Consider the following 19,222-nt stretch of genomic DNA (forward strand, 5'->3'; position numbering starts at 1 on the left):
CTTGTACTGCAGGCTCCGCTGAAGGGCTGAAGTTCTCCTTGATGTGGGGGAGGCCCTAATCTCTGTGAAATCAGATCAGCTAACTTGCAGATGATGAGTGGATGAGGAAGGAGATCCTGCCTGTGTGCTCCAAAACACCACAAATGTCTGTCCGTAACACTAGAAGGCATTACTGAATGGTTGATGTGGTATTGCATTTTATTTCTTAGTGGAGGCTGTGGTCAAGGAAAGTTAAATATTGTGAGACATGAAGGAGTTCATGAAATCTTGAGGAAGGTGACTAGTCTTCATGTTCTGATCTGTAAATTACCGGCACTGTTCACAGAACAGTGTATCCATGGCAACGTTGTGCTCAACTTCTGCCTTAGTCTGCACACATGTGCACACACAAACAAATAACTGCTCTTGCATCTTGTTGGCTAATAGCTTTAGCAATAGTCTGCAGGCAGGACTTGTTACCAGCGCAGGTCAGGACTAGGTTTTGTTCCGCCAGCACTCAGTGTTACCTCTAATGATTGTGACTGTTACACTAGCCTCTTCAGGCAGATACCACTTCCTTCAAGGATCTCAGGTTGTGCCCCATCCTAAGTTTTGATTGGTTTTAATATAATTTTGAATTGTTGGCTGAGGAATGTGTGCATAATTAACATTACACTGTTTTTTTGTTTTGTTTTGTTTCAGACCTGCTTGAAGTGTGCTAAATTTGTTTGCCTTATTGCATAACATTTTGTGCTTACTGGTTTGTTTGGGGTTTTTTTCTTAATTGGATGCTAGAATTGGGTCAGTGTGGAGATTAGTTTTTGCCTTTTAACTATAAGGAAATCCTTCCATAATAGTATTTAGTCAGATTGCAAAGGAGAATAGAGAATATTATAATAAAGGGAGAGCATGGCAGAAAAAGGCTCAGACAAGATCCAACAATAAAGATGTTCAGGCATATACTCTTTAGGAAAGGGATTTGGGGAATTACTGTGATGAAATCTTAAAGCTATGAATCTAAATACGATTTAAGAAGGAAAAGTCCGATCACATATTATTATTTTTCTGTCTACAATGGCTTTTAAATAAAATTAGCTCTTGGAAAAGGAAGTAGAGGCTTTTTAAATTTTTTTTTTTTTCTGTTTTCATGGCTGTATTTCATTCTCCCAACTTGTGCTTCCATGGTAGAATTTTTCTTTATCTTCTCTTTATCTGTTATTTCCTTTCAATCTTAGTAGATACTGTTAAGGATAATGGAAATACTTTGGAATTTTTTATTTTTAGCTTAGTGAGGGCAGCTCACTTGTGTAGCAGGAGTATTGTTTCAGCAGAGCTGTGCAAGATACTAATAAAGTGAAAACTGTCACTGTATTGAAATGTATGTGTTGAATGTGCATCAGAAAAAAGACATTGGTTAATCCGTTGTTTATACTTCTTTAATGTCTTTGCTGGAAATTGCTGAACTGTTACGTGTTCTTCAAAATCATATGCTTCTATTTGACCTCAGATTTTTTGGTTATAGGAAAACTGTATTATGTAACAAGTTTTTGTATATGACAGTAGCAAATTAGTCACCTTTCTATCTTTTAGCATTTTTACAGACTGTATTGCCATAGTAACTGAGCTCTTCATAATTGTTAATGTATTAATCCTCAGAACATCCCTGTGAGGTAGAGAGATATTCCTATTTTGCACGTGAGAAACTGAATCATAGGGAAGCTGAGTGATTTACCGATAACCCCACAAGCCAGTGAGAGCAGAGATACACTCTCATTTCTGTTCTGTGGAATAGTGCCCTCTTGGTTGAACTGCCTTTTCTCTGCCCAGCTTTCTCAAATGAATGAATTTTAGTGAAATTGGCTACAGCCATCTGGAGTGTGCTCATTTGCATGTAAGATCTGTGTGGCTGTCATTATTCAGCACATCAGGATTAATGAACTCTGAAGATACCAAGAAAAAGAAATGTATGGACTGCTACCATGTATTCTCAGCGGATCGTGAGATAGCTTTTTCTTCCTGTATATCACAATATCAAAAATAGGCTAGTTTTCACTCTACTAATACTAATTAAATTTGCAGTATGTAGCTTATATCTCTGTGCTTATAGAGTAAGGCTGACTTTGACCTTTGAAACTTTTTAAGCTCAACTTTGAAATATTTGCATTCAGAATGCTCTGCTATTCTTTGGGGGTTTTGTTGTTTGTTTTGGTTTTGTTTTTTTTAATTTTTAGACAGAGCATACTTCACGAGCAGAAAGGAAAAGACGTGATTCATTCGGGATGTTTGACGGTTATGATAGTTGTAGTGAGGACACCAGCAGCAGCTCCAGTTCAGAAGAGAGTGAAGAGGAGGTTGCTCCTTTGCCTTCCAGTCTCCCAATTATAAAGAACAATGGACAGGTCTATACTTACCCAGATGGCAAATCTGGCATGGGTAAGTATGTGGTGCATGGGTACAGAGAGTTTGATATTGATGTTTTTCAGCCTGTGCTGCGAGTTGTGAGGGTCCAATCTCGAATGTTAGTCCTGATTGAAGATGGACCAAAACAGCTGAAGGGTTGGGGCTGGTTTGTTTGGAAGGGACAAATCGTTTGGGTTTTGTTAAACTGAAGTAAGATAGATTTTTGAATCCTGCTGTCAGGAAAGAAATAGTATGGGAACATCCGCCCTCCCATCGAATGAGTGTTATGTATATATATACACATGCATGTGTATGTTCTCATGTACATTGTTTTTATTCTTTGAGCTTTGAGGAGAATGCCAGTGTGTTCTCTGTACACTGGGGCATGTATTCTCTCTAACCTTTATATTATGTGTATAATATATTAAAATACATTTCTTCCTGTACTAGTAAAACTTCATTACTGCTAGTTTATGAAGTCTGTCAATGTATACCTGTTCACTACCCACTAGCTGTGAGCTAGAGTATACTGGAAAAAATAAAAAAAGAGAAGATGGCTTTTATCATCAGAGATAAAATATTTTAGCCAAAATCATTAGTGATTAGTAGAACTGTCTCTGGGTAGAATCTTGGTATTGTCTCATTGGCATGAGCTGGTCACTTACTCATCATGGAACAGCTCAGCGGGTGATGCTGTCAACCTCTGAAGTGTATGATTCCATCCAGGAGAATATTGGTGGGCTGGGGTACTCTGAGTGTGCTAATTTATGATTCAGTAAAGAGATCTGGTTTTATTTCAGGTTGGAAGCATTAAGTATTTAGAGGAAATCGATTGACAGGCCCAGATTCAAAGCAGGCGTTTCCTTGAGAACCATGAAATCACAGAAATCTGCTTTAGCGGAGTCATTCACTTCTGCCAGTGATAAAATAAACAGGGCTCGGAAAGGAGGCACCCTTTCACCAATGAACTTGAGGTTCTTAGTGTTTCACTGACGTTTGTGGTGGTCTTCTTATTTTTAAGTTGTTTTTCTGTGCAATTCCTTTTGGGGTCAAGCCGTAAGAAACTGTTTGGTGGTGCCACCTACAGGACCTTCCTTACGTCGTCTTTGTCCTGAGCTTTTACTGTCTTTGTTACGCTCTTAACATTTGGCTTTTTCTCTCCTCTGATTAGCTACGTGCGAGATGTGTGGGATGGTTGGTGTCCGTGACGCTTTTTACTCTAAAACAAAACGCTTCTGCAGTGTGTCATGCTCTAGAAGCTATTCATCAAACTCCAAGAAGGCCAGCATTCTGGCCAGGCTTCAGGTAGCGGTACAGACACCATCTTCTTTATATACTTACTATAGTCTGTGTTTGTGAAATATATACCTTTGTAAAACTTGCATGAAGTTTTAAGATAAGTTTCTTAGCACATTAAAACTTTCACAAGGGATTTTGTAAGCCGAAACTCCGAACTGTGTCAGTCATGAACACATTACTTTGCTTAGCAGAGCAAATTACAGAGAGTACTGACTCCTTATTTAATTTCTGCTGCAGTGGCCCTTCTGCAAGAAAAAGATCAGGAAAAAATCGTCAGCCTACATATGTAGTGACTTGAAATTCCGTGCATGTCGTACCCAAGATGCTTTCTGTCTTTAGAGAGCGTGAAGCTTTATTTAGCATTGTTGTGTTTTGGTTTTGAGTGTTTTCTTAACTATATAGATTTGCAAAATGGGTTTTGGTCTGGTCACTTAAAATATTAATCATGAAGATATATTTGTAACATTCAAGAAAGATCATTATATTCTGTATGAAATTAATTGTAACAAATGCAAAGAAATTGCATTGGTATAAATTAGATTAAAAGTTCTTGCTTTTGACCTGCTTGTAAAAGATACCTTTTTTCAGGTAAAGAACAATGAACCTATAATGCTGTTCAAGTTGGTTTACTAGTCATCTTTTGGACATTCTTTGCTACTGTTTTTTTACGTTTATTTAATATTATATGTAGTTTTATATACTTAGTCAACTTTTATTGTGTGTTGTTCTACCAGAGATATGCTGCAGACCTGTGGAAATTTCCTGGTGGGAGTTTGGAAAGACTGTATTTACTTAGCTTTTTTTGTTTTAGGGTAAACCTCCAACAAAGAAGGCTAAAGTTCTACAAAAACAACCTTTAGTGGCTAAATTAGCAGCATATGCTCAGTACCAAGCAACTTTACAAAACCAGGCAAAGACTAAAGCAGGTAATGGTGTATAAACAGAGCTGAAAGAAGTACTTGGTAATGCAAGATTTGTGGCTCGTTAGCAGCTCCCTAAATAAAATAACTTTCTCTTAGCAGCAGTCCCTGTGGAAGGTTTCAGCTGGGGTAACTACATCAATAGCAATAGCTTTACAGCGGCTCCCGTTACCTGTTTTAAACACGTAAGTATTTTTCAGTATGCACTGTCCTTTTGTGTGTGTGCATGAGAGAGAGAATCTGTGTTAATTCTTGAATTCATTTTTGCAAAACATTCATATCCAGATACGTTTCAGGGCCTTGGACTGTGAAACTTACTTTGTAACCTGTGTTAGCATGACTACGTTTGAGATAGGTGTTTTGGTTTTATCTGTCCTTCAAAATCATTGAACACTACCGGTTACTGTCATCAAATGTGTTTGCATAAACAAGGAGAAAGTGAAAGAAGGAGTCTTAAACACTTGTGAGTTATTTTTTTCACATTCAGGGTGCAAAATCATGGAATGCACTGCAGAATATCATAGCAACCAGGTCATAAACATTAGAAAAAGTTACAAAGAGGCTTTTTTGATTGAGTCAGGCTTGTTCCATTATGTTGAACTGATCTTTTGGTTACATATTTGGATTTGGGTTTTTTTTTTCTCTAGTTTTTAGTCACGTTCTCCCTGTCAGTCATGCTGCCAGGTAGTGTAGAAATAGAGGAAAATGAAGACTTTCTATAAATGTGAAGTTAGGAACTGGTTTTCTTTGTATTAGAATTACAAAAAATTAGAGTCCTCAGTCATTATGGAATGTAACTAGGGGGTGAGGAAAATATTTAGCAGCATCTGTCTTTAAATGTGTTCATTAAATTGCAATTATTAGATCTTGTTTAAAATATCGTCCATACTTTCTGTCTCTTAACTAAAAACTTCCTGACAGAAAGTGTTTTCTTAGCATACTTTTCTTTATTTTCTGTTTGGGAAATTGAAGTATTCCATCTTCTTAGAAAAGCTTTATTTTGCTCAAAATTATCGGATGAAAATTGCAATCAAAACAAACATTTTGTTGCATGGAAGTTGTCCAGAACAGGGAAGAGAGACATATTTTCTGTCCAGTTCTGGAGTTCATGCTGAAACCTGTCAACTCATAAATCAGTAGGAGCTGAGGGTTCTTGGCAGTTGGCACTTTCTGAATAGCACCCTTTATGCTTAGAGCCCGTAGCTATTGCCCAGAGCAGAACCTTGCATTAGTATAGCTTTGTGAATTTGTATTGAATTCCACATGCTTAAATAAGCATGTTTGCACTTTGCTTTCACAGTTGTGTACATGCTATAATAAGTAATTTCATAAGTATGTATCAAAGGTATTATTTGTTAACGTGGGCTGTGCTATTGTAGCGACTGAATTATAACAGTAGAACGTATAAAGCTTATTCTGTTCAAAACAAAGGGTTTGAGTTGACAGTAAAATCATGACATATCTACCCTTAAATTTGTTGTTAGATAAAATATATAAGATATAATATATCTGGTTATACTGGGTGTATCTGTATGGATATTTGATAGGGAATATTGGTATCATTATTAAAGAAAATTTAAGGGACTTAGAAGATGTGGGATTTGGCATATTGGTGTTTTTTGTTTGTTTTTTTTTTTAAATAACCTGGCATACTTCAGTATTTCAGGTCTGATGTAATTTTCCAGGTCAGTGGGGTTTTTTTTTGCCTGGAGAGTTATTTCCTCTTCAGTTGAAAACAGTTACATTTTAGAATTAAAACATTTAAATCTTGAGTTCTCTCTATCTCTTTCTCTGTATGAGAAGGATTAATTTCAAAGCCTTTTGATGCGCTTAATATGGTTTTTGTACTTTACCTTCATTCCAGACTTCAGTGTTGAGTAGCAGTAATGATACTCACTGGCAATAGTACAGCTATGCCCACTTTATAGTTCAGTAAACTGAAGTAGAGAAGCTGCTTTGGTTTCTGTAGTACAGGAAGCCTGTGATAAAGCCAGAATTACAGTTTGTGCACATTGCAGCTTCTTCTTGTCAAATTGCTTTAATCAGACACACAGCAGTAGCTGATGCAAGGAGGAAAACTCATAATTTAATGGGTTTAATATTGTGTTATAGCTTGGTAACATACAATGTGCTCATTGCTAACCTGCAGTCCAATTTCGTTTTCTTCTAAACAGTTTTTACTTTTTTTCTATATTTACTTTTATTAGCTCAAATAATTCCTACAAATGAAAGCAAATTCAGTGCTTTGAGTCATTTTTCAGTACTACTTAATGTACAACTTAATGCACAATTAAGAGTAATTATTCTTTTCCACTCTGTTGCTAGAGAGATGCACATTTCCTAAAGTTAAGAATTTTTCAGTCTTTCTTACAGCTGAATTTCATTCTGAGCTGAAATACTTTCACACTCTTGGTTTCTGTCGTTATTAAAATACACACTTTGCTCTAAGGGAGCATTTCCAGGATTTTGCACTAGGTGGCAGTGCTTTGCTGTGAACTTTTTATTTTAAACCGTTTTGCACATTGTCTTCTCTGTTACTACCTTTTGTTGGGGTTCTGTTCCCACACATGTTTTCAGCATAGTATTTTTACGCTTCAGGAATTGTTAGATTCACTTTGCTTTGAAATCCTGATTCGAGTTCCAAGTCTGAAATCATGGCAATGTTGGTGCCATCCAAAACCTTTAGAAGCAGCCAGCTGTTTAACCCACAGGATCTTTGCTCAGCTAGGCCTGTGGAGATACTTAGCCTTTAGGAGCTCCCGTGAGACAGGACCTTCCTGATTGCAACTTACCTTTCAGAGAAGGCAGCTGCCGCTCACAGATAAACCCTCCCAGGTCATCTCCCGGAGCAGGAAGCGATGAACCAGATCTTCCTTGTGTGGGAGTGATGTGAAGTGAATCTCTTCGTCATGAGTCTGAAAGGTAAATTTGTTCTTACCTGTAAATTATGGTTCTGCTAGTTCGCACTATGCCAATCCAGACTTACCCTTCCAGCCAGCAGATGAGTAAGACTTAACACTTACATAGTGCTTTTTGAGTTTTTCAAAGCACTGTGCAAACATTGATTGATTAATCTGATGAAGACAGAGAAGACCTGAAGGAAGACGGCTGTTACAGCCCTGGTTTATCCAGCCTTCCTCCCTTAAGAATACTCATAATGAGTGAAAAAGGAAAAGAGCCGCAGTATACCAGGTATACTGTAAACCGTCACTTCAGGACAGTAATGTTATCTGGCATTCCGGTAGTGATGCTACGCAGGATGGCTTCCTCCTCATAAAGGGTGCGCCAGACGGATTGGTGTAGGAGAACTAGCAGAACCAATATTTTCACAGACAAGGACAAATTTAACTTTCTGCTATTTCCTTCTATACCAATCCACGTTCCAGAAATAAAAAACTGTGACACTTCCATTACTGGTTGATGTGACGGGAAGTGTTTTGGTATACTTTTCTCTCTCAATCAACTGAGCGGGCAGTAAAATATATTTCAATTAAGTGCAACTGGATTATGAAATTATTCAGCACTGCTATTTTTTATTATTTGGCCTCATCTATGTCTCTATACAGAGCAACAAGGTTTACTAAAATATGCAGTTTGAGACGTTTATTTCCGCAATTCAAAAATCTACACATCAATTTAGAGATGATGGCAAATATGTAATAGGACTTGATTAAGAAGCTGTACCTGCGTATTTTGTGTGTGAAAATAAGTCCTCATCTTTTGAATTGTTTTTTTCTCTCTGTCTGCCAGATGGCAGAAAAGAGCTCTGCAGTCTAGACTGGTGTAGATGGGACATAGCAGAACATGAAGAGACCAGGCTTCAAGAATAAGAAACTGACATACTTGCCATAACTTATTTTTTTCTCTAATAGTTAAAACTAGTTTTAAGTTTTGCATGCCTATCCTCAAATATTTCTACTAGTGAAGGGTATCCCTTTTTAAGATAAGTTTGACTTTTAATGCTGCTAGTTGGCTGTTGCTGATTGCCATAAAAATAACAGTGTCGTGAGTTCAAATCATTGAGGATTAATCCAACTGTCTCCATTTGTGGCTGTCAGCCAAAATTACATGAAGGCAGAGGCTGTTCCCACTGAGCTGTTAAATTCTCTGTGTTTGCAAAGAGCTTTGTAGATAAGACGCAGCCTTAGAATACTGTCTGCCCACTATGGTACAGGACCAGAGGATCCCTGCGGTTGTCCCTGGGATATCTGGATATTCTCTGAAATTATAAGAATTTATTTTTCTCAGAATACCTTAGAATTTATATGACACTTGTTGTAAAATATCCCAAATCCAAATCTTTCCCTTCTTGGTGGTCTCTAGTTTAATGTAGACTGAATAACGTTTTATTTTGTTACCAATGAAAGTTCAGTTGAGTAACTTCTAAGGTTTTACATTCTTCAGCGCTGTGCATTTCTGATCTCTACAACACCACCTTTGACTATCTTTTCATGATGCTCTGTTCAACAAAACGTTCTTCTTGAGATAGCAAACCGAGTGTCATTTTTATCTCCAGTTTCCCCAGATCCTTAATAGTTCATCAAGCTTGTATTTCTTTTTATTACTAACACATTAGCCGAAGCCTTCAGGGCGTTGTGTGAGGAATCTGGCTGTGCATTTCTTCTGGCATTCATTAAAAAGGTGCCACTCAGCCTTCTGTTCTTTGTGCTTGCTTGATGGAATGACCACTTGCAGGTGATTCAAGAAATAACTTTTCGGCCTTTTTTCCAAAACATTTCTGATTTACAGAATGTAAATATTTTTATGTCTGTGGTACAGATATGAATTTACCATAATTTTCTTGAAGTAGAATTGCAGAAGAATTACACTGTTCTCACTAAGATCAGTAGCTTGCACCTAGTTGAAACATAGTAGGATAAAGCTGACCTGTGGGTATATGCAATTTGTGCTTGTAATTTACGCATTTTTAAACTTGGAATCCTGTAGTTTTACAGGTAATACACAATAATAATTGTGTACAATTACAATACTACACATAGGATTCAAATCAAAAACAAACTAGGTTTTCATAGAATGATTGTTTTCTAAACATATGCTTATGTCTTATCCTGTGTATTGATAGTTTTGTCTTTTTAAGTTGCTTGGAAAACACTAACGTAACAAAAAAAAAAAAAATATTCGTGTGGTGAACTGGTGACTTTTTCCCCCTCACCTTAAATGACAGGCACCCATGGGGACACGCTGGGGTGATATCTCAGAAGGGGTGCGAGTGGAGGTTCCAAACACCGACTGCAGCCTACCTACCAAAGTCTTCTGGATAGCTGGAATTGTAAAATTAGCAGGTGAATATATTCTACTTGAAATTATTAAAATAATCAAAGGAACTGTGTGAAGGGAACTAATAATTTAGGCAGTGGTCACCTGGTTACTAGAATGTCGACACTGGTTAGGTTAGGTTGTCAGAGTTGTGTCAATGTGTTTTAGCACTGTCACTGTGTCATACTGGTTTACAATGTCTTCAGTGAAGCTTGGGAACGCCTGTATTTTTATATTGCCTAAGAGTACAGTAAGAGCAGTGCAGAATGAGGAGACAGGAAATTGTATAATAGCTAGCAAGTAAGCTTCATTATATGAATCATTTTTCTTTGTTAAAAGTTAAAAATTCAAGGTCACATAGCCAAGATACGAAAAAGCAGCTACCATGGGTAATTAATTGATTCTGTCCTCCTATATGTAACTTCTAAAGGTTTATAGTTCAAGAATTTTAATTCTAATTAAAATTTTACTTACATGATAGCACATGCACATTTATCAAAGTAATCCATTCTGTGCATTAATAACCTGCACAGATATGCCATAAGAATAATGTTCTATAAAAACCTCTGGTCTAGAAAATCCCATGTAATATACATTATGATTGGTAAAGAAATATTAGTAGATCTTTTATAATCTTGTTTAATTTATTTCTTTTTTAAATGGGATTGCTGTCTTTCAGGCTACAATGCTCTGCTGAGATATGAAGGCTTTGAAAATGATTCAAGTCTTGACTTCTGGTGCAATGTTTGTGGGTCTGACATCCATCCGGTTGGTTGGTGTGCAACCAGCGGGAAGCCCCTAGTCCCTCCTCGAAGTATGTAAATAATAGCCTTATTAATTGATGTAAAAGTCTTTATTAAGCTAAATTTGCTCATGATTCAGATATCGAAGTTTTTTTTACCATACCAGTTCTTTCAACTGTTATCAATAAAGCGTTTTAACTTTTGGAAAAATAAGGACTTGTCTGATGCTAAAAGTGTTTCTTGGAGTAGCCCCTCTGATGTGAGTTAAAGTTCTTAAGATGAAGGTAGAAGCAGTTAGCTAATGAGCAATGTGAACATGCACTCATTTTGTTTATACTTTGTTATTAAATTCTTTGCCCTGACATACTCATAAACTTAGTCTTGGGTAGCATTCATTCTTTAAAGACGTTTTTGTCATTATTGTCATCCAGGCTTTTTAACAGTCATTCTGGGATTTCTTCTTTACATATTCCAGACTCTATTATTGTCTCTAATGGGCACAATTAAAAATCAGTGGCTTATTTTTTCCCCTTCATTTGCAACAGCCATCCAACACAAATACACAAACTGGAAAGCTTTTCTAGTGAAACGACTTACTGGTGCCAAAACACTTCCTCCTGACTTTTCTCAGAAGGTAAGGCTGATGCAGTATCAATGATGTACTATGAAAGAAATTGCAGCACAATGTGAAGAAGTGAAGTACTCTACAGTGGCACATTAGCTTCTCTTACAGTGAAGGTGGTACAGTAGTTTCTCCCCTTAAATACAGTTTTCCTTGAAATATCTGTTCTCTATTTAAAGTCCACACTTGTCAGTGTTTGGGAAACTGTCTCCTCTAGCAGAAAGTAATTTCCTTAAAAACTAGTTAGTCTACTTTGATTTTAAAATATCCCAATTAAAAAAAAGTGCTAATAAGCTACCCTGTGATACATAAAAAAAATTAAAATTAATTTTTCTAATTCAGGAATGATTTTTATCATGCACTATTTCAAGAGACTGAGTAATGTTTGTTAATATAGCACATATCTAGATGCAATAAAGTACAGACTTTTGAATGTTAATATTTTTCATCTGCTCTGGGCTAGATTTTTTGCTGTCTTGTAGTCATGTCTGTAAGTGTGGCAGCTGCCTGTGTAGTATGCTGTAAGTTTACTTACTCATATTGTGAAGATGGTACATAGCTTTTAGTAGGAATATGAGACTTACTGTATTGTTGTCTTACACAGCATCTAATACTTAAAAAATAAAAACACAACAAAAAAACCAACCAACAAACAAAAACTTTCTGCAGTTGTTTGTTTCTATTTAAAAATTGTCTTAGTTGGAAGCCAAATTAAATTGGCAAGGTCTCAGCACTTTGGGGGAGTTCATAATGGAAATGGCAAGTGTCAGATACTGATTTTTTTTTTTTTTTTAATCAGAATGTTTTGTCACAAGGCAATATCTTTTTCCATTCTGTTCTCCTTTTGATATATTGTGAAGTATGTTTGAGTCGCTAGCTTTAATTATGTTGAAGGTTTGTTTTCCATGCCTGTTATAAGAAAGTATTTTAATCCTATTTTTAAAGTGCTATGTTTTGAGTGGATGACAAAGCAAAAAAAAAAATACATCTTGTGGTTGGTTATTTTTGTTGAAGTTGTTTTTCAAGGTAATTTTATCCATTGTTAACAACTGAATAAACTTTCAATAGGTCAATGGAAAATTCCTTTAACGTGTGTAGGGGCTGTGCTTGGTACTATTAAAGCATTGTAGGATCTGTTATACTTGGTTTTCTGAAACATTTTATTTTTCCCAGCGTACAATGAAATATAAGAGAAATCATTTGTGTCATTTTTGCAGGTCGATTAAGAAGTACGTGAGTTAAATGAAAAGTGCATTGATATTGTGCTTTAATAGCAGAAGACAGATGACTAAGGAAAAATAAAGTATATTCTTACAGAATTTTTTTTTTCCTGTTATTTTAAGGTGTCTGAGAGTATGCAGTATCCATTCAAAACTTCCATGAGAGTAGAAGTTGTTGACAAAACACACCTGTGTCGAACGAGGGTGGCAGTTGTAGAAAGTGTCATCGGGGGACGGTTAAGATTGGTCTATGAAGAAAGTGAAGACAAAACTGATGACTTCTGGTGCCATATGTACAGTCCACTCATTCATCATATTGGTTGGTCTCGAAGTATAGGACACAGATTCAAAAGATCTGGTAAGCTGCTTGTGTGCCTTTGTGGGCAGTGTTGGCATGGAGAAGTCTGACTTGAGCAGTGATGTCACTTTGTACGATTAATAAAACTAGCTTGAATAGTGATCTTTAAAGATCTATTTAACATGGCTCGGGGGATTTACCACTTCTATTACATTCAGGAGTTTCAGTTAAAAGTGTAATTAGTGTATTTTGCAGCATTGGCAAAGCCAAAATAAATTTGTAGTTGATTAGTAGTATGTCGATATGTAGAAAGATTTAACGGTAAACAGTGGTTAACAAACTGTCAAGGAAAACCTTGAACTGCAATATTCCAGCACGGTAAACATCATTTTTCATGCTGATACCTGGAATTACACAGTCCTGCTCTGCAGGCTCCTAGTTTCTTCACATTTGTCTATTTTGTACAATGGAACATTGACAAGTATCCTATTAGATACTGATTTTTTTTTTACTTGCAGTTTTAAGGACTATCTAATATTTTTATATTGCAAGATTTACACATTTTAGGGGGCACTAGGAGATGGGCAGGGAAGATTTAGTGACAGTCTAATAGATGGTACACAGTTAAGGCCCTTGTAATCTAAAATACAAAAATACTTGTAATATGAAATATTTAAGGTTTCTAAACAAAAAAACATAAATCTGGTTTTTAATCAAGAACAGTGCTACTTCCCAGAAATAATGTCTCTAACAGAGTTCCAGGGACTCTCCTTGGAAAGTAGTATTCAACAGTTAGCTAAAACCAGCTCTTGGTATGTATATAAAATGATTATGTATAATTCTACAAAAATATAGTTTTATATTTATATATAAATAATACATAAATAATAAGCTGGAGAGGGACTTTGTACAAGGGCATGTAGTGATAGGACAAAGGGTAATAGCTTTGAACTAAAAGAGGGCAGATTCAGATTAGATACAAGGAAGAAATTCTTCCCCATGAGGGTGGTGAGGCCCTGGCCCAGGCTGCCTAGAGAAGCTGTGGCTGCCCCCTCCCTGGCAGGGTTCAAGGCCAGGCTGGACGGGGCTTTGAGCGACCTGGGCTGGTGGAAGGTGTCCCTGGCTGTGGCAGGGGGGTTGGAACCAGATGATTGTTAATCATAGAATCATTAAGGTTGGAAAAGACTTCTAAGATGATCAAGTCCAGCCGTCACCCCAACACCAGCATGCTTGCTAAACCATGTTCTGAAGTGCCACATCTACACATTTTTTGAACATCTGCCTCCAGGGTTGGGGACTCCCACCACCTCCCTGGGCAGCCTGGTCCAGTGCTTGACCACTCTCTCAGTAAAGAACTTTTTCCTAATATCCAATCTAAACCTCCCCTGACACAACTTGAGGCCATTTCCTCTCATCCTGTTGCTAGTTACTTGGGAGAAGAGACCAACACTCGCCTCACTGCAACTTCCTTTCAGGTAGTTGTAGAGAGTGACAAGGTCTCCCCTCAGCCTCCTCTTCTCCAGGCTAATCAATGCCAGTTCCCTCAGCTGCTCCTTTAAGGTCCCTTCCAACCCAAACCATTCTATGATTCTGTAATTTCCTATCATAACAAAGTGCGAAGTAATTTACTTGCCAGTTCTTTGCAAAAGCTTCTATGTATATTTGCATCAATTTTGTGATGTAATCAAGTGGTCTTGTAAATATTAGATTTTTTATAGATGAGATTGTGTTGTAGAGGTATTTCAGGTAGAAGGCAATAAGGAAAACAGATAGATTATGTCCTCCAGAATTTTGTGATAGTCTGTGGGCCTCCCATACCAATGATTGCCTGGACGAGGTCCTGTGCAGCCTGCTGTAGGTGACCCTGCTTCGGCAGGAGGGTTGGACTAGATGACCCACAGAGGTCCCTTCCAACCCCTACTATTCTGTGATTCTGTGTGATTGCATTGTACTAGTTAACATATTAAAAAAAACCATATTGTCCACTCTATTAACGAAACTTCTGAATAATACGTAGTCTTATTCTTTGTAGATATTACAAAGAAACAGGATGGACACTTTGATGCACCCCCACACTTATTTATGAAGGTGAGTTTGCTAGCAAGAGCACTGTTTTCTCAGGGTTGATTGAGGACTTCAGTTCCTGGTGTGTGTAAAACAGACCTGAAACTCTACAGAGTGCTGGAAATATGCCCAGCACAAGCATTGCTTTTATTTTTTTAGTCAAACACTTACCTAATTTGGCCTCCTTGACATAAGCAGAGGTGATAGAACAGGTATTTCAGTCTGTTGCTTTGACGGTGTGGGGTTATATTTTGTTCCAGGCTTATTAGAGTCTTAGTTTCTGGTGCTGTTATGTGATTCTTTAGGTAAAAGAGGTTGACGCAGCTGGAGAATGGTTTAAAGAAGGAATGAAATTGGAAGCTATAGACCCTTTAAACCTCTCAGCAATATGCGTGGCAACTATTAGAAAGGTAAGAAAACAAATGTGTATTTTGGGAAGGTAGATGGGAATACTTTTTTCGTTTACCTTTATTCAGGTTTGAAACAACAAGCTCAAAACCAAAATAAATGCAGTTGATTCACATAGTGAATGGTTAGGGAATATGTCCATTGATTTTTTTAATATACAACTGCTATGAAAAAGAATATACTCAAGTAAATTTTTTTATTTTTATTTTAATCTCTGGAAATCCAGCCTTACCTTTAATTAGAATATAACATGTTTGTGAGGTTACTTTGCAGGACAATCTTCTGCTAATTACACCATATGTTTTGCAACTGTTCAAAAAGAAGCCTCATCTTGCTTGCTTACTTGCAGAAGTCTGTGAAGACATTTTAAGGATGCACTTTTTTCCCAGCTTGATTGAAAGGGATCCCATCCATCTGAAATCTGTTTTAAAAGAGGGAAAAAAATGTACAAAGTACCTTAGCGGAATTGCATAACCTTACCAATGAGGAGTGTGGTTATGATTTTGAGTGGTTTTTTCTTATTGATGGTGTACAGAATATCCTTGCAAGCTAAAGGGTAGACTGAATTATAAAGCTTTAGAAGTAGAACTGATGTTCACAAGAAAAATGAACTAGAGATCAGAAAAAAGGAAATGTTCATCTCATAACTTTGCAGTTAACAGAGGTACATTTGCCAGTAGTAAACACAGTCGTGGAGACAGGTATGTTTTTTATTTTGTTATATTTGAATGTCCTTCTAAGTGTACTTCCATTGTTACTGAGTTACTTTTCACTCTTGAAACATGGCATGCTTTCTTGCTAGCCTTATCACAGAGTTAAAGGTATTTAATGTAAAATTTTGTTTTTCTTTACAAAGGTTTTAGCAGATGGCTATCTTATGATTGGGATTGATGGCTCAGAAGCAGCAGATGGGTCTGATTGGTTTTGTTACCATGCCACTTCCCCTTCTATTTTCCCTGTTGGTTTCTGTGAAATTAACATGATTGAACTAACTCCACCCAGAGGTACATATAGCATTCTGACCACATTGTATTTTGAATATTTTTCAGTGATATTGTATGTGCCATATGCTTTGTTTCTTAACTCAGTCTACAAAATTCATGTCACTTTTTAGGACTTGCTCAAGTCTGAAACAAATACAACAGCGTAACTTCAAAGTAGCCTAAAACAGAGATGATAAACTTTTCTTTGAGGAAAAAGTCAAATTGAACATCTGATTAATTCTCTGGCTGAAATAATTTGCTTTTGCTGTCAGGAGTTGAGGATAGCCATGAGCTGAATAGTATATCCATTAAGTGAGTGGGAAGTATGCTAGTCACAGAAAAGGACTGTTCAGAATATGTCGTTGCTTGGGAAGTCCTGGCTACCAAAAGGATTAATGAACTTTGTAAAGAATCTCAGACTTAGGCTAATTCACAACAATACCAGTTAAGATTTTTTAAGAATATGAACAAACTTAAGCTTCAAGGAAGTAGCCATTAGAGGTTTATGCTGCATAATCCCTTCCGTGAGAAAAAGCTGTCTGTCCTCTAGCAGATATGCGTGCAGAAGACTATTGCCTTCATTTTTCCTTTTTGTTGTCTTGTTCTAGCAATTTGTAAAGGGGATTGTAACTAGCTGCATAACAGCAGATAATAATGGTGTTCTATGGATTTCGGTTTTTTCCTTCATTCTCATTCTTGCAGGCTTCTACTTGTATGTGTTGAATTATTTTTCTAGGTAATAACTACAAAGAAAGTGTAATGCAACATGAAGAAAATAATTCCATGTCATTTTCATTATTGTACACTAATAAGTAATCTGTCATCTTTGAACATGTGGAAAGTGCAGGTGGACAGATGTACTATTATTTTTCAGTCAGCTCACTTAATGAATTTATTGCCTAGAAATTCATGGCCATAATCACCCCTCAAAAATACATCCTGCAAAAGTCTCTTGCAGTAGGAAGAGTTCTTGTGAGAGAGGAAAGCATGCATATCAATACCTATCAATCAATTTAGACATAAATCCGTTAAACTGACAATACAGAATAGCTCTTCCTTCTATAATGAAACTTTTTCCTCTTTACCCTTCAAACATTACATACACAATAGTATGTGGATTTTGTTGTTAGTATGTTTATCATACTTATGTGTTTCTTGTATGGTGGCAACCTTATTCTTTCTCTGCCTGTGTATTTTCCCTTTTATTGCAGTTTTCTGTAAGTCCTCTGACATCCACTGAGACAATTATAAATCACACATGCAATAATCTAAAAGTCATTTGAAAGAGGAATTAACAGGAGTAAAATACAGAATGCAATGCATATTAACATATTTAACAAGATCAAAGCCTCTTGGCCTTTATGAGGTGTATTTTACTTTCCAAATTATGAGCTTGAAAATGGACAGTTTCTTAATTCTGACTGTTCTAAGAAGGACCATGTGCACGTGTCTCTAGTGTGTGTGAGGTGAGAAGTTAATTAAGGGGCTTGCGTACAAATATATTGGTCTAGTCAGAGGAACTGTGCATTAAGAAAAGCATTAATATGCAAAGCTGATACATTACTACCCTTATTGATTGTTAACTACCCAGCTACATCTGTTCATGCAGATACTGCGTACCTAACATGAATACTCTTTTCCAAATTACATTTAGCAGTGTGGATAACCTAAATAGGTTACTGTGAAATCACTGAACTTTATAAGCTCATTCCTTCCAAACATCTTAATCTCTTGCTGCAGTCAGTAGAAGATGAAGATGCTTAGACACTTTGAAGAATGGCCTTGCATTTTGGGCTGTGGATATTAGCTACCTGATGAGCCTGGCCCTGCACTGCTGAGCTGTGACTCGGTGGGAGCTCTGTGCCTCCACTTAGATGAGATCCAACTGTTTCCCATAGCTCCTCATGCCACACCCACTAGGCTGCAGGTTTTTTCAGAATGTGTAACACTGCATACTAGCAAAGAGAAAGCTTTCAAGCTGTTGTTGCTCCAGCTAGAATTTGAGAATTATTGGCTTAAGTGGTTGTAGAAGTTGCCCAAATTAAAAAATAGTCCTGCATGTTTATGCATATTCAGTAGATGAACAAAAGCTACATATATTTGAGAGATTATTTTCTTCCCTTTATAATAGCTTTTAAGATGGGGGGGAAACACCTGTAATTTTACGTATTATTGCTATTTTTAGCTTTATTTACGTTTTAAAATATCCATGCTGGTTCTTATCACTCTGTTCCTAACAATTCAAGTGTTTCAAAAGCAGAGCTCTTTCCCCACAGGAAAGACACTGGATGTGCTTAATTGTTCAGTCTGTTCTGGGTCAATTGTGTGGGGCATTGTAGGGATCAAGGATCTACGTGGACAGAAAGCTTCAAGTATGAACGATTAATCTTAACATTAAATGACACTTTCTGTATTATCCAGAGGTTCATTATCTTACTTGTTGCAAATGGGCAGTGTCCAGATGACTGTCTTGTCCCTTAGACCAAAGCTCAGAGATTGGAAGTTTCTGATATTAATGTTTTACTTTTGTTGTCTTTTTAGCCGTAACACAGTGCCAATATACTATTTTTGTTGTGTTCCTGTGCATGAAGTTTACAGTTGATGTATGAAAATGTTGTTTAAAATTCACAGGTTATGCAAAACTCCCTTTTAAATGGTTTGACTACCTCAGGGAAACTGACTCAATAGCAGCACCTGTAAAGCTCTTCAATAAGGTAATAAACATTATACATCTGTATTTAAACTGTAATTAGTGTTATCTTAAGTTTCTGTCTGCATAGTCTGTGGTATTGACCCATTTCATTAAACACTTTTTTGAAAAGCTAACAGAGACTTTCAGAAAGAAGAATCATTTGAGTACCCTGCCCCTGAAAGAGGGTAGATTTAGATTAGGTATAAGGAAGAAATTCTTCACCACGAGGGTGGTGAGGCCCTGGCCCAGGCTGCCCAGATAAGCTGTCCCCTCCCTGGCAGTGTCCAAGGCCAGGCTGGACGGGGCTTTGAGCAGCC

The 19,222-nt window shown here is 36.9% G+C and overlaps 1 protein-coding gene across 9 annotated transcripts in view; it reads left to right on the forward strand.

Moving 5' to 3' along the window:
• The window catches only part of MBTD1 (mbt domain containing 1), a 37,616-nt gene that overhangs the window by 5,568 nt on the left and 12,826 nt on the right, over positions 1–19,222 (forward strand). For 4 of the 9 annotated variants that reach the window (XM_075441081.1, XM_075441088.1, XM_075441086.1 and 1 more), the window contains 12 exons: positions 2,211–2,412; positions 3,551–3,690; positions 4,490–4,604; positions 4,698–4,783; positions 9,784–9,901; positions 10,555–10,689; positions 11,164–11,252; positions 12,584–12,818; positions 14,791–14,846; positions 15,128–15,232; positions 16,087–16,234; positions 18,845–18,927. In XM_075441081.1, the coding sequence (XP_075297196.1) occupies positions 2,211–2,412; positions 3,551–3,690; positions 4,490–4,604; positions 4,698–4,783; positions 9,784–9,901; positions 10,555–10,689; positions 11,164–11,252; positions 12,584–12,818; positions 14,791–14,846; positions 15,128–15,232; positions 16,087–16,234; positions 18,845–18,927 (1,512 nt within the window). The remainder of the gene's footprint in view (positions 1–2,210; positions 2,413–3,550; positions 3,691–4,489; positions 4,605–4,697; positions 4,784–9,783; positions 9,902–10,554; positions 10,690–11,163; positions 11,253–12,583; positions 12,819–14,790; positions 14,847–15,127; positions 15,233–16,086; positions 16,235–18,844; positions 18,928–19,222) is intronic. The other 5 variants (XM_075441085.1, XM_075441087.1, XM_075441082.1 and 2 more) reach the window with 4 other exon arrangements.

The sequence above is a fragment of the Opisthocomus hoazin genome, chromosome 21 (genome assembly GCF_030867145.1).
Source record: "Opisthocomus hoazin isolate bOpiHoa1 chromosome 21, bOpiHoa1.hap1, whole genome shotgun sequence".
In the NCBI taxonomy this organism is placed as follows: Eukaryota; Metazoa; Chordata; class Aves; order Opisthocomiformes; family Opisthocomidae; genus Opisthocomus; species Opisthocomus hoazin.